Source organism: Leuresthes tenuis, unplaced genomic scaffold, assembly GCF_036924035.1.
Source record: "Leuresthes tenuis unplaced genomic scaffold, fLeuTen1.0.hap1 SCAF_21, whole genome shotgun sequence".
Lineage (NCBI taxonomy): Eukaryota > Metazoa > Chordata > Actinopteri > Atheriniformes > Atherinopsidae > Leuresthes > Leuresthes tenuis.
Genome location: NW_027325375.1, coordinates 1,697,392 through 1,711,629, shown reverse-complemented (window position 1 = coordinate 1,711,629; position 14,238 = coordinate 1,697,392). Strand labels below are relative to the sequence as shown.

General features: G+C 43.2%; 1 protein-coding gene across 2 annotated transcripts; it reads left to right on the top strand.

Moving 5' to 3' along the window:
* Positions 1 to 1,182: 1,182 nt before the first annotated feature.
* On the top strand, positions 1,183 to 12,415 carry fgf13b (fibroblast growth factor 13b). Of its 2 annotated transcripts, none has more exons than XM_072375459.1 (5): positions 1,183 to 1,271; positions 4,947 to 5,057; positions 7,832 to 7,935; positions 8,964 to 9,162; positions 11,289 to 12,415. In XM_072375459.1, exons 1-5 carry the CDS (start codon positions 1,241 to 1,243, stop codon positions 11,426 to 11,428), a joined length of 585 nt encoding a protein of 194 aa, XP_072231560.1. In that variant the 5' UTR covers positions 1,183 to 1,240; the 3' UTR covers positions 11,429 to 12,415. The 2 variants fall into 2 exon arrangements, with proteins under 2 accessions (XP_072231560.1, XP_072231559.1); XM_072375458.1 differs by lacking the exon at positions 1,183 to 1,271 and adding an exon at positions 3,589 to 4,420.
* The last annotated feature ends 1,823 nt before the right edge of the window (positions 12,416 to 14,238 follow it).

Genomic DNA, 14,238 nt, shown 5'->3' with positions numbered 1-14,238 from the left:
GGAAGGAAGGAAGGAAGGAAGGAAGATGCTTCCTCAGACAGCATTTCTTCTCCTATCAGCTCTACTGCCGAAGCTGCTGATTCTGCACATTCTCCAGCAACATCCGGCTTCACTGCCTTCACTGACTTTTATCTCCTCCACTCCGCCCCGTGCCAGACTTCCTCCGACCGCACAGCATTATGGGTGCTGCCCCGTTTTAACTCATTAGGACCTCATATAAGGACAACTGCTGGTTAACAGCAGCATAGGAAGCACTGAACAAAAGTGTAATGGCTTCATAATATGGCATTATGGGGGGGGTGTAGGAGGCATTAAGGATATCAGGGAGACTGTGCAGAAGCATTAGTTGTATTCCTGTGTGTTTGTGTCCACATTTGACTGGTTTCACTGGTTTATTTTAAGTTTTGTGTCTCCCTCACTAACCCGAAGGCCTCAGTTCTGCCACAGCTCAATACATTTCACATATCACCATATTCCAAGTCAATATTTCTGATTTTAACGGGTGAAATATTACACTAAACAACCTTAGGGGAAGTTTTTCACTTTGGCAAGCAACTGGCATGAAATATTAAACTCAATGCAGGGATATTTTATTTATTCCTCTCATTCAGTACAGATTGGATGTGTTTGGCAGAAATAACGCAACTTTAAGGCGTGCCTGATGCCTCAGTTTAGGCAGGAAGTTCCGTGATCCGTTAACCTTCGGTCATCAGAGGGCGGATATAACCGCTAACTGAGTTTTCAGAGACAACAAAAGGTCAAGTTATTAATCTAAGTGACGCCAGAATGCGGACAGGAGACTCTTAGCTGTTTGTGCTGTTGTGCACACTTGGTTAGAGGAAACTGAAACATCGATAGTGCTTCAAAGCGCACCAATATCCGTGTGTTTGAGCCCCAGAAGTGTCCCACTCCCGCTCACATACTAAAACAAAACAAATGCACCGTCTAGTCGATATATCCTTGGGTTTGGGAACGGCCTGCTGGCTCCATTCCTCGCTCACTGTGCCAGATCAGCGGGGCCTCGAGATGAATCATTGATGACCGGTTCCAACGGCTTAATGGTCTCTAATGTTCTGTAATGATCCCCCGTCAACGCCACGTGCGCGGCCTTAATGGATCCAATACCGTGGAGAATTCTGGGGTTTGAACTTCTGTAATTCGGCCTCTTTTGGTGGAGCAGCCCTCGGCAGGAAGTGCGAAAAGCCACGAACACAAGGCTGCGGAGCTCCACGGGCGCAGCATGGCTTTCCCTCTCCGTCGGTCGACCTCAGGTAAGGCGAGACGGAGGCGTTTTAAAAGGGCCACTGCTAATTCTGTCATAAAAAATTCAAAAGACAGTTGGGAGAATATCAGCGTGTTGTAATATGCGTTGGGAGTAAGTTGTTTTAGTGCAAAGGGAACTCAAAGGTTTCGTTACTACGCGCTAAAAGTCTCCGAAGCCGAGAAAAGACTTTTGATACCACGCATTGAAATGATTAGGTGATGCAGCTATTCATGGATATTGACACATTTTAATAAATCTTACACAAGTGTACGTGATTTTAAATGAATATCAGCGATTTGAAACGAAAATTGTTTGATTATTTTGGCAGAAATTAGGTAAAAATGTTGGAAACTAAGCAGAAAAGTTGAGGCGCTGTCCGCGGTGCTGAAACCATCGCGGGACGCGCCCATCGGCTCTGTTGGACACACGCTGGGCTTTTAAAAGAACATTTCCTTTGAGCCCATTCATAATGAATGACGCTGTAATCTTCGCAGCGAATAAAGTTATTCCTTATTTTGTTGAGACCCCGAAATATGGTTTAATCTAAATGATTCTTCTTTTTCTTCCAAAAGTTTCAGTCTTTTGATCTCCGACTAATCCCGGCTGCTCGCATCTGCAGTTTTACTAAAAATAAGACTGATAATAGCATAATTTTGCGCTAAACATCTACAAACATGCTCCCAAACGCAATTTAAGCAGAACGTGGGCATTCCTGTAGGTTTTTTACCGTGTTTGCTGCTGGGAGACTGATCACATTTCTGCTCTAACCGCTGTTCACTTCAACTGAGAACCAAACCCTCTCGGCTAAATGTCGGTATTTACTGTTATTATACAGAAACTTTCCTCTCCAACCTCTTTGTGGAACCAATTAAAATCGCCCACAGGGAGCGCTACAGAACTCCCGATCTAAAAGGACTATTTCCACTTATTATACATCATCTAAACTGTATTTTAAAGTTTCTTAAGGCGTATTTTTTATTACCACATGATACATTATGACTAATATCTTAGTAAAATTGGATATTTTTTTGCATCTTTGTATCAAATCCTCACTAATTGATTTTTCTGTGTTGTTCATTGATTAAATTGTTGATTTAATATCTTTCTGTTTGTCATTGTGGTAACTGAGACACTTGATTTCTCTACACCACCCTCAGGAGGACTTGATTAAATCAGAAATCCCATGAAAGAAAAACGAAGGATCTGATCTAGCATTTGGTTTTAACTTTAGTTTTACGCTTTCATATGTCAGGATGTGTCGTCTTGTGAGGGTTGGTTCATGTAATGTGGGTTGAACTGTATGATTACACCTAAAATAATATCATCTGCACATTTCCAATGGTCTTACCTGACCAGAAGGCCACAGGTGCCCCCTCAGTTTCCCCTCAGACCCTGACCTCAGTGTCTCCATCCTCTGGCTCATTCCCACAGTGGCTTATCTTTTCAGTAAAGTCCTTTCCTCCTCCATGCATCCTCTTTGCTCCTCACTGTCTGATTCTGACCATGTTTTCCTCTGGAGAACAGCTGTTCGGACGCAGGTCGCCCTCCATTGTGAGTCTCTCGGCTTGTTGTCCACCTCCTCCTCTACTGTTTTGCTCGTGCACCATCAGCTGTATCTGGCTCTGACAGCTGTGCATCTGTTTTCCTGTGGGGGCTGCCTGTGGCCAGCTGACATGCATGAAGTGGCTGATTACTGCTCTGTGCCTGCCTCCGCTCTGGTGCTAATGCAAAGCAAACCTCGAGAAAATGACACACCTCGCCCAGACCGAAGAGTGTTATTCACCTCCTTCTTGCAAGCTGCAGCCTTTCAGCAGTGAACCTCTGCACCAAAATAAGACAAGAGCCCCTCCTTTTCCCTCCCTCTCTTTTCACTATTTCATTATTATCCTTATTGACATTTTGCTGTGCCTCCTTCTAGATTTATGTCATCTCTTGATTCTCCACTGATTCTCTCCTCTTTCATTCACTATTCTCTCTTTTTTAATCCGTTTTTTCTTCCTCACTCACAGGCAGACTCAATATCCCATTTTCTCCTCCCACACCTCCTCTGTTATCATTCGTCCTCCCATCCAGTCATCTTTCTGTCTGCTTTCCCTCTATTATTTCATTGTTTATTCTCCTCCCCCAGCTGCACCCCCCCTCTCAGTGGCCCTGCCTATCACACATCAGTATTCAGTGGAACATGTAAATATCATGCCACGTGGGGTGCCAGGCTACAGGTGTCCTGTATGATGAAGGACCTCGTGCAACCAGCCCCTTCCCACACGTCCACACATGCACCCCCTCCACCCCCCCTCGCCCCTCTTCCTCTGGGCGGGCAGGGCTGCAGTAGTTTTATGAACGGCACGGCTGCATCATGATCCCTTTCCCGCAGATCGAGCTCCGACCTGTGTCATTGACAAACATTCCGGCTGCTGCATTTCTGTCACGGACAGCGTCGAGGAGCGGCGCTTCATCACCGGGGGAGCGGTGCAGAGCGGCAGCAGGAGAGGAGGCAGCAGCTGCAGTTCTCATCACCGTCGGCGCCCGGCGCCGTTCGCACCAGTTTAGAAGCTGTTGATTCGCTCCTTGGAGCCGGACTGGATCATCACGCAGCTCCACTTCATCCACGCTCTCCCGGGACAGCCCCAAAAATCACCTGAGGGGGGAGTTAGACAGCTTTTGCCACTCAGACCCCCTGGGGGATGGGAGGAGGCGTCGTTAACGGGCAGTCATTGGCACAGTACTGGATTTGTTTTACGGCTTCCATGAGGCGCCCGGACGCTCTGATGGAGGATTCTTTACGCTTCTTACAATCATGGAAATCTGCGAGTCTGCAGCGGACGGTTTGTGATGCGAACTGAGTCGTGGGTGGCGTAGACCCCCTCCCCGCACTCCTCACACCCCTACCGCCTTGTCCGCGAACACCCCCTTCAACCGGGACGCATCGTCTTGTCTCACTCCATCGGCGGAGCATGTCCCGGGCAGCGGCTATCGCCAGCTCCCTGATCCGCCAGAAGCGGCAGGCACGGGAGCGAGAGAAGGCGAATGCCTGCCGCGGCAGCAGCAGCCCGAGCAACAGCAAAGGCGCAAACGAGAAGCCGAGCAAGCTGAATGTGTTCTCCCGTGTCAAATTGTTTGGATCGAGGAAGAAACGGAAGAGAAGGCGACCACCAGGTCTGAGGGAGGGGGGAGAACAGTTGGAAAACCATGGGGCACCACCACCATGCCAACCATAATCACCATCACCACCAGCATCATCGCCACCATCCAACACCATTTCACCACATCACTGGGGCATCTCACCATCACCTCATCATTTGTCACCGGCAGATACCGGAGCTGTGTCCTCCTGGCAGTTCAAGGCTCATTTTATTGCAATTCTTCCTGTGTTAAGACTCGAAGAGAACTGTTGACCATTTGTGACTCAGGCTCAGCAGCCTACAACTAGTAGTAGTAGTATTTGTAAATGAATAAACCAGAAATAAACTTAGAATGGTCCACGAACATCTGCAGTGTAAATAACTTTAAAAAAAACACAGTTTTAACGATGTGATCAGTCAATAAATATCAGATTTTTCAAAAAAGCAGCCATGTTCAGGGGTGAAGGATTTACTCTCAAGTCTCAGTGGCTGTAAACACAAACTTCTCCTTCCCCACATGGCAGTGAAAAGGTAACATCTCTGCCTTCTTCACCTCTCAGAGCCACAACTGAAGGGCATTGTGACCAGGCTCTCCAGTCGCCAGGGCTTCCAGCTGCAGATGCAGCCTGATGGCACCATCGATGGAACCAAGGATGAAGACAGCGCCTTTGGTAAGTCGGACTCTCGCCTTTCAAGATGCATGAAAGATAATTGACTTTCAGCATTTTCCTTTTTCACGAATCCAACTCATCGCTCCACCTGAGGTTTATTTTTTATTAATCTGACAGTTGTTTGCACGACTTATTGATTAATCATTTCTGCTACAAAATGTCAGAAAGTATCGGAAAATGCAAATTAAAAGCTCCAAGAAGCGAAACTGATGCCTTGAAAATGCTCTTTCAGTCTGACCAGCTGTCCAAAAGACTTGGATATTGAATTTACTGTCATGTTTGTGAATTTTACAATTAAATTTTACACTTTTAATCTTCTGACATCTTAATAATGAGCCCATTTTTTTTAGCTCTGAAACCAGTGTTAAAATACATCAAATTCTGTCCATTTTAACAGGCATTTAAATAGTTTAATTTCATAAATGTCTTTCTTTACAAAAGGAGAACCATGTGAAGGCATTTTTAAGCATCTTTGTGCCTTTTTTCAAAGATTATAAGCACATATTTCTGTTCAGCAGAGACTGAAACCATCATTTTTTGCACTCAATGTGTGGGCTGATGTCACTTTGTGCCACATCAGAATAGTGCATAATGTCAAAAGTTTGATAATTAGCAAGGAGCAATTTAATCTACCATTTATATCCACTTTAGGGCGAGCAAGCAACTTCAGTGAAATCCAATTTATTGATTATTTTCACCCCGTGGATGTTTATTTAATCTGATTTTTAATTCCGGCGGTCACTCAGCAACATGTCAAGTTCTCACTTAATTAGTCAATTGGAGCAGGCTTTTCCTCCAAATGTCAGATGGAAACTCTGAAAATGCCTCCTTGTTAAATGAATTGATCGAATAGCAACAAGCAGGGGCAGAAATAATGAAAGACAACAGATTGAAAAGAATGTCAACGCCACCAGCTCTTCGCCAGTTCTCTCTTTTTCACACGCACGGGCTGCAATGTGTGATTGACGCCGCTTATTCACTTCTCTGCTACTTCTCAGGTCACCAGCTGTTGTGCAAAGAGGAAGACAGGGACGTGCATCCTTTAATTAAATGATTACAGCATGGAAACGCTGCGTCTGGGCTTGGATGAATAATCCCTGTAATCTCCATACGACGGTCATTAAAAAGAACATGGGTGGTTGAAAGACAATGGCTTCTTCTGTAGAAATGTATAAGTAGCTTTTCAGTTTGTCTCTATGGCTGCAAAACAGCAGAAAAATAGAAGAAGTTATGTTGTAGATGGTATTTATCTCCAAATTGAATAAATAAGCTACAAGTTTCAAGTAGGAAAGAAGTTTTGTGAGTGATAGAAAGAGAAATTAGCTGCCATCCATCACCAGATCTTTTCTGAGATGGACAGCTTTGTTGCTGAAGACGTACATAAGCAGCAAAAAACGAGGTCAAATGGTTACTAGGATCCAAGATGACAAGCTACACACAAAGTAGGTTGAGGTAGAGCTGAGAGGCCGGGGCAGCCGGTCCCAGTGTCTCCGAGTCTGTCTGTAGTTCCTGAGCTGGGATTACTCAGATTCAGGGATATTTTCCAAGTCTGGCATCAACAGGTCGGAGATTTGCAGCCAAGGTTTTCCCCTCCAGCACAACAGCCCTGACCTCTACAGGGAGGCTGACGCTTCCCAGAGTTCTGTGGTATTTCAGCCTCCTTTTCTATTTGACAGCCTCCCGTTTTAACTCGAGTTCAAACTAATAACGGCAGTCGTTAAACTTAAACATTAAACTGAGTATTTAACAGGATAATCCAACCTTGCATGTAAATGCTGAGGGTTCAGGGAGTCGGCTTCAGCCTAAGTGGGGGGTGCAGATGGGCAGCTGATAACTGTTTTTTATTAACATCAGACATAAAAGAGTTTTAGTCTGTCAGTAACACCAAAAAAAATCACTTTTACATTATTGTAATGATTGTTTTGCTATTATTAACTAAAATATTTAGATTTTCCTTTAATTTTAAATGAAATCTTATGGTTAAAACTCCAAATCAAACAAAATAACTTGTGGCTTAACCCTAAAACGTCTGAAGACATTAGCTGAATGGAAAATAAATAAGTTGTTTGACAGAAATGATTTTTTAAAAGTTTAAGTACATTCTCTGCGGTTTTTTTTACTGTTAAAATTGCATCTTTTCACAGTTTGGATTTGGATTGTTATTCAAATATTACAAGAAAAAGCCATTTCAAGGCATCATTTCCTTTGACTGTCAGTAACACAAAAAAATCACTTTTACATTATTGTAATGATTGTTTTGATATTATTAACTAAAATATTTAGATTTTCCTTTAATTTTAAATGAAATCTTATGGTTAAAACTCCAAATCAAACAAAATAACTTGTGGCTTAACCCTAAAATGTCTGAAGACATTAGCTGAATGGAAAATAAATAAGTTGTTTGACAGAAATGATTAAAAAAGTTTAAGTAACTTCAGTAAATTTGGATTGTTAATCAAATATTACAAGAAAAAGCCATTTCAAGGCATCATTTCCTTTGATATTATATGAAATAAATGACAAACCAGGAAAAATACTGGTTTTCAGCTGACTTTTCTGGGGCTTTTCTGCTGAAACGTGTCAGTTATTAACCAAACCCTGGTGTTTTGTGTCCCTTTCACTGCATGGATCACTGAAAGCTGAAAGCTTGGCACCCGTTTGAACTTCTGAAATCGCTTCTCTGTGGTAAAATGAAGCTGTGGTTATGTCCTTGACATTGACACGGACTGTTCTCTGTTTTCCTTCGTGTTATTTGTGTGGCTCTGTGTGTGTAGCTGTGTTCAACCTGATCCCTGTGGGGCTTCGTGTGGTGGCCATCCAGGGTGTCCAGACCAAACTCTACCTGGCAATGAACAACGAAGGCTTTGTCTACACCTCTGTAGGTCACCACAAAAACGCACCATCATCATCATCATCATCAGATGAGACTCTTTCTCAGTTTGGGTGCTGAAGCACAGGAGCTTATTATCGTTTCATCAACACTTTAACGGGTGTCAGGCCTCCTCAGGATTGATTTCAGATCATCCCTCACCCCGAGCCGTTCTATCTGATATGTATTTTCAGTTCGGTTCACGCATGCTTCGGTGCATTTGTTTCATCTGGCAGGCCAGAAGGTGGTGTTGGCTGCAGGCTGCGCTTTGAGCTCCTCGTTTTAGCTCTTCAGCTTTGATGGTGGGTGGTGGAGAAGCAATAACAAGGAGAATCAACAAGAATAACACAATCTCAACAAAGCTGAGAGACAAAATGATGAAAAATAACAAACGGAAATAGAAAAATGCCACACAAGTCGGTGTAATAACAGCATCTGGCCTATCAGGTGCAGCCCTGGATGCTTTTTCTTGTTTTCTCAGCTTCACTCATAACGCTGATATCACTCTTTTCATCTTCTGACATGATATTAAAGGCACAAACACAGAAAATACAGCACAATACTTCACGATTTCTCACTAAGTCCATTCAAGAAACTCTCCCTTTACAAACTCCATCAAAATTCATACGAGATCAATGGGTGTCAGCGATAAAGAGCACCCACTCTGTGTCTCTCTGTTTCCCCCGGCAACCTGGGCACCATCTTTCCCAGTGGGCTGGTTGGTATTCAAGGGAGTAGCCTGTTGCTATGGAGACACAGGAATAAGGAAATGCAAATGTCAGCTGTCCTAAGTTGGTGCAGTTTGTTCTCAGAGACTACAGCCCGGCCGAGATAATGACTCAAAGGGCAGTCCAGCTGATGGGTGAAATAGACGAGCGATTGAACAGGTTTTTAATGGAGCTGCCGTTACGATCTCATCCCCTCAGTGACTCCGCGCTTCCATTAGCAAACTTCTCAGCTCCTCATGCCCACTTAATCACCCCCTTGTCTCCTTTCTTTTACACTTTGTTCTCATATCTGTCACCATTTCCACTCAGGAACATTTTACCCCAGAGTGTAAGTTCAAGGAGTCGGTGTTTGAGAACTACTACGTCACCTACTCCTCCATGCTGTACCGGCAGCAGGCCTCAGGCAGGGCCTGGTACCTGGGACTCAACAAGGAGGGCGGGATAATGAAGGGGAACCACGTCAAGAAGAACAAAGCTGCCGCACACTTCATACCGAAACCGCTCAAGGGTAGGACTAATACAGAAGGAGCATCTCCTGCAACACATCTGCATGCTTTAATGTTGAAAAAATGTCGGAAAAATTAGGTAAAAACCTATGAAATAAGATGCAACAGCCCGTTCTTTCACTAAGGTGTGCCAAACAAGCCAAAGAGGAAGCACCTCGAGTGCTAATTAGGTCCTTCAGCCATGTTAGCAGCAGCCCTGAGCAGAACAATGTTGGAAAATGCACACAAAGCAACATACAGCCTCCTTAAAACACCTGAGGATAATAAAAGGAGCCTCTATTATTCCAAATCATACGTAAATATGACCAGGGCTTGGCAGCCATTGAAAGCTTCTCATGGTTGTTCAACCTTTACTGTACATCATAAAGTCGTTTTCGGTATACACACACACTGAAAAAAGTGACTTTTTGGAGTAACTGTCATAATTTCTACCCTGTATGTTTAAGATTCAGTAAGAACTAGAGTTTCTTAAGTAAAATTAAACATTTTATTACCGTAACACATGAATTATAGTGGAAAAGTAAGTTTTACTTCGGTTTCCTCATATCATTTAAATATTTAATAGATGTTTATGACGATAAACCTAAAAATTTTACATGAACTTTACTCTGAAAGTGTAGGGTTTCGAAACGCATGCACGACGCATGCGCACATGAAGCGACACCGCTCCGGACGTTACAGCAGCATCACGCTCAGCAAAGTGTAGCACGCACGAGCGGTACATTTTCACCGCTCTGTTTTAAATCTGTAATAATATATATTATATCTATAGCACGGTTAGCACTGTCGCCTCAGAGCGAGAGGGTTGCAGGTTCGATCCCCGCCTGGTGCATGTTCTCCCCGAAAATGGACACTAATGGACCTAATTTTAGTTAGTAATGTAATCCAAATTCTACAGATATGTAAGATTCCTGCCTTTGAAAAGCAAGTACACTTTACTTAATTTGTTTAAATAAATATACTTTAAAACTTGGATGTAATCAAGTAAATGTTACTTAATATTTTCACATGGAAAGTAACGTTTATTTGATACTGGCAAGTGAGTTTTACTTAATATTGCAGGATTAAAGTCAATTTACATGCAAATACTTACAATATATTTTTTTCAGTGCAGAGAACTCACCATAGGTGACATCTTGGGACTAAAAGTTAAATTCTCAAGGTGAATGCAGCCGCTTATTCAAACATTTTGGCCGGAAGCCAACAGTTAAGAAGTTTAATTGATTTTCCCATTAAAAAAATCACTGTTTTCATGACCCTTAAACCGCGTCTGGAGGGGATCCGCAAATATTCACGATTAAACGCAACGATCAAAGTTAAGGTTTGGAAAACAGTCGTATAATCTCTGGGTTTATATAGAACTGCTCTGCGGGATGCGATAAACTAATCGTGAAATCTGTATTTCTTTCCATTGATCTGTTCGGGGGAAAGTAAGATGATCAAACCATGAAAGGAAATCTGTAGGAAATGTAACTTGCAGGACTAAATTGCAGGCCTGGGAGTGGCTCATCACTCTCTGAACATTATGTTGTCCGAAGGAGGGAAAGAATAGCAAGAAGAGAGGCTGCTGACTGTTTAAATCACAATGTGGCTGGTTTGGTTTCACTCTCCCGTCTAAACGCAACCAGGAGTAGTGAAAAAAAGCTCAAACAGACGCAGAAACTCAGCCGAGGAGTTGTTTCTGGACTGTTTCCCTCAGGAGTTGCTGCAGAGCGGAACAAAGCTGAGAGGATATTCATATCAGATGGGCTCAAACACGACTCCAAACTGATGTTCAAGCTGCTTCTAATCTGCAAACACGCAGCTCTGCAATTGACTCTTTGATTAAAATGCTGTTGTTTATGGATATTAGATTGTGCCAGTTAATGACAACAGATCATTAATTAATGCACTAAAATGTACGAAGAGGTGTTATGAATCTCAAATGTGCCATAAAGCAGGAGATTAGATGCATAGCTCTCTAACTAACTTCACTTAACTGGCTGAACGAGGCATTATGTGAGCTGTAAAGTGCTCCGAGTGGCCGATAAGACGAGGAAAGTGCGGTCCATTTAGCGTACTGCACCTGAGTGGTGCTGCTGCTGAATTAACCATGTGTGTGTGTGTGTGTGTGTGTGTGCGCGCGCAGTGGCCATGTACCGGGAGCCCTCCCTCCACGACCTGACAGAGCTCTCGCGCTCCGGCAGCGGCACGCCGACCAAGAGCCGCAGCGCCTCGGCGCTGCTGAACGGCGGCGGGAAGACGCCCAGCAACAATGACCTATCCTAGCCTCTGGACCCCTCACACATGCACGCAAACACGCACGTCCACAAGCACACACACACAGATCTCAGGCTGACACGCCCACACAGGCTTGTGAGGGGTAGGACGAGGTGAGGAGAGCCAGGGGGGGACCAGGAGGCGTTCTTCCACTTCACGGAGCCCACTGTGACTGACTGTGATGTAAATAAATCAAAGACAATCAATCAATCCGTCCGGTTCTGCTGCAGAGGGACCGGACCTGTGAATCCTTCCCTCCACTTCTCTTCCTGCTGTAGTGTAAAACAGATCAGATCGTACGACTGAGGCGGAGAAAGTCAGTCCCACAGTGAGACTGTTACCGAGAACCAAAGAGTCTAAGAATCAACCAGCTGGGTTAGCGCTATGGAAAGGCCAGAGAGGGAGACAGAAAGTCTTTATCTATCCTCCCGAACGCGAAGTTTACACAGAGCTCTGGGGTTAAGTCATATTTTAAAGAACTTTCTGAGGACTTGCCATTTGTTTAGCATGCAGGTGCGCCTGTGTGTGTGTGTGAGAAAGCTGTGCTTGCAGTCGGTGGATTTTACCTTTTTAAGATCTGTTGTATATCAGACAAACCTCCTGAGGGCTTTAGCAGGTTATTTACTGTATATGCTTCCATGCTTTCTTCTTACAGGCGGAGCTTCTCTTTTCGTCCCTTGCTGTTTGTTTGCTGTTGCATGGAAGCTTGTGGACCTCTGCTCAGTAGCAGCATGCCAAAGGTCCTCTTCCCCCCCCCCGATTTCTTTCTTTCTCCTACACTTTTGTGTTCCTGACCACAAGAGAACACTAGTGAGCCGATAGTGTGATACCAGAACACTAGTGAACCAACGTGAGGGTGTTAGGACACTACTGGACCAATAGTTTAGCACCAGAACATGAGTGGACCGACGATGTTGGACCAGAACTTTGGTGAACCAATGGGAGCACAGATCAACTTCATATTTTGGTTCCTGCTGTGGACAAACTAGAAATGCACTAAATAAACTCTTTGTAAAGAAGTGATTTGACTGTTTGTTCTTTCATGTGTGTGATTTAGGAGAAAAATGAGGAGAAAAGGTTCTTAAAGGGCCGGTTCGATGGAAGGAAAGCATAGACAGGCATTCATTTTTAAAAGATTTGGCTGCAAGGGGCATGAACGGTAAGGTCCAAAAACATTTATAGAGTCATAAAATACAAAAATACAACAAGATAAAGAGAAAAATGAGGAGAAAAGGTTCTTAAAGGGCCGGTTCGACCAAATCACAAGACAAATTTTACCACCTGACTCCCGGTTTTTGTCCAGATTTCTAATGACTCACACTGAATTCTTTGCATGCTGTGTATCCTAAGTTAAAATACATTAATGTGTGTTGGACTGGGATCAAATCGGTTTGCTCAGACCACAGATTTTACATATATAACACATTAAAATGATGATGCAGCTGCTGTAAACTCATCTCCCGTCACATGCTGCAGGAAATGGAGGCTCTACTTGTGTCAGAAAAGCCTTTACGAATGGAAAAAGTACTGAATGATGTCCTGTATCAAGAGGGTTTTAGACCATTTCAGTTTAAAATAGTGCTTTAATGTGACTTTAACACTAGAGGGTGTTTCAGGTTGCATTTTGGTGTTTTTAACTGGAGGAAAATATCTTCAAAATTCAAAACAGTAGACGCAGAAATCATTTACTCCAACACGTGTTTTTGTTCACAACGCTGCGATGGAAGGAAAGCATAGACAGGCGTTCATTTTTAAAAGATTTGGCTGCAAGGGGCATGAACGGTAAGGTCCAAAAACATTTATAGAGTCATAAAATACAAAAATACAACAAGATAAAGAGAAAAATGAGGAGAAAAGGTTCTTAAAGGGCCGGTTCGACCAAATCACAAGACAAATTTTACCACCTGATTCCCGGTTTTTGTCCAGATTTCTAATGACTCACACTGAATTCTTTGCATGCTGTGTATCCTAAGTTAAAATACATTAATGTGTGTTGTGCTGGGATCAAATCGGTTTGCTCAGACCACAGATTTTAAATATATAACACATTAAAATGATGATGCAGCTGCTGTAAACTCATCTCCCGTCATATTCTGCAGGAAATGGAGGCTCTACTTGTGTAAGAAAAGCCTTTACGAATGGAAAAAGTACTGAAAGATGTCCCGTATCAAGAGGGTTTTAGACCATTTCAGTTTAAAATAGTGCTTTAATGTGACTTTAACACTAGAGGGTGTTTCAGGTTGCATTTTGGTGTTTTTAACTGGAGGAAAATATCTTCAAAATTCAAAACAGTAGACGCAGAAATCATTTACTCCAACACGTGTTTTTGTTCACAACGCTGCGATGGAAGGAAAGCATAGACAGGCGTTCATTTTTAAAAGATTTGGCTGCAAGGGGCATGAACGGTAAGGTCCAAAAACATTTATAGAGTCATAAAATACAACAAGATAAAGAGAAAAATGAGGAGAAAAGGTTCTTAAAGGGCCGGTTCGACCAAATCACAAGACAAATTTTACCGCCTGATTCCCGGTTTTTGTCCAGATTTCTAATGACTCACACTGAATTCTTTGCATGCTGTGTATCCTAAGTTAAAATACATTAATGTGTGTTGGACTGGGATCAAATTGGTTTGCTCAGACCACAGATTTTACATATATAACACATTAAAATGATGATGCAGCTGCTGTAAACTCATCTCCCGTCACATGCTGCAGCAAATGGAGGCTCTACTTGTGTAAGAAAAGCCTTTACGAATGGAAAAAGTACTGAAAGATGTCCCGTATCAAGAGGGTTTTAGACAATTCCAGTTTAAAATAGTG

Coding starts and splice junctions, on each gene's coding strand:
- fgf13b (XM_072375458.1), top strand. CDS start 4,219: ATGTCCCGGGCAGCGGCTATCGCCAGCTCCCTGATCCGCCAGAAGCGG. Junction 4,421..4,946: donor GAAGAGAAGGCGACCACCAG/GTCTGAGGGAGG, acceptor TTCACCTCTCAG/AGCCACAACTGAAGGGCATT. Junction 7,936..8,963: donor AAGGCTTTGTCTACACCTCT/GTAGGTCACCAC, acceptor ATTTCCACTCAG/GAACATTTTACCCCAGAGTG.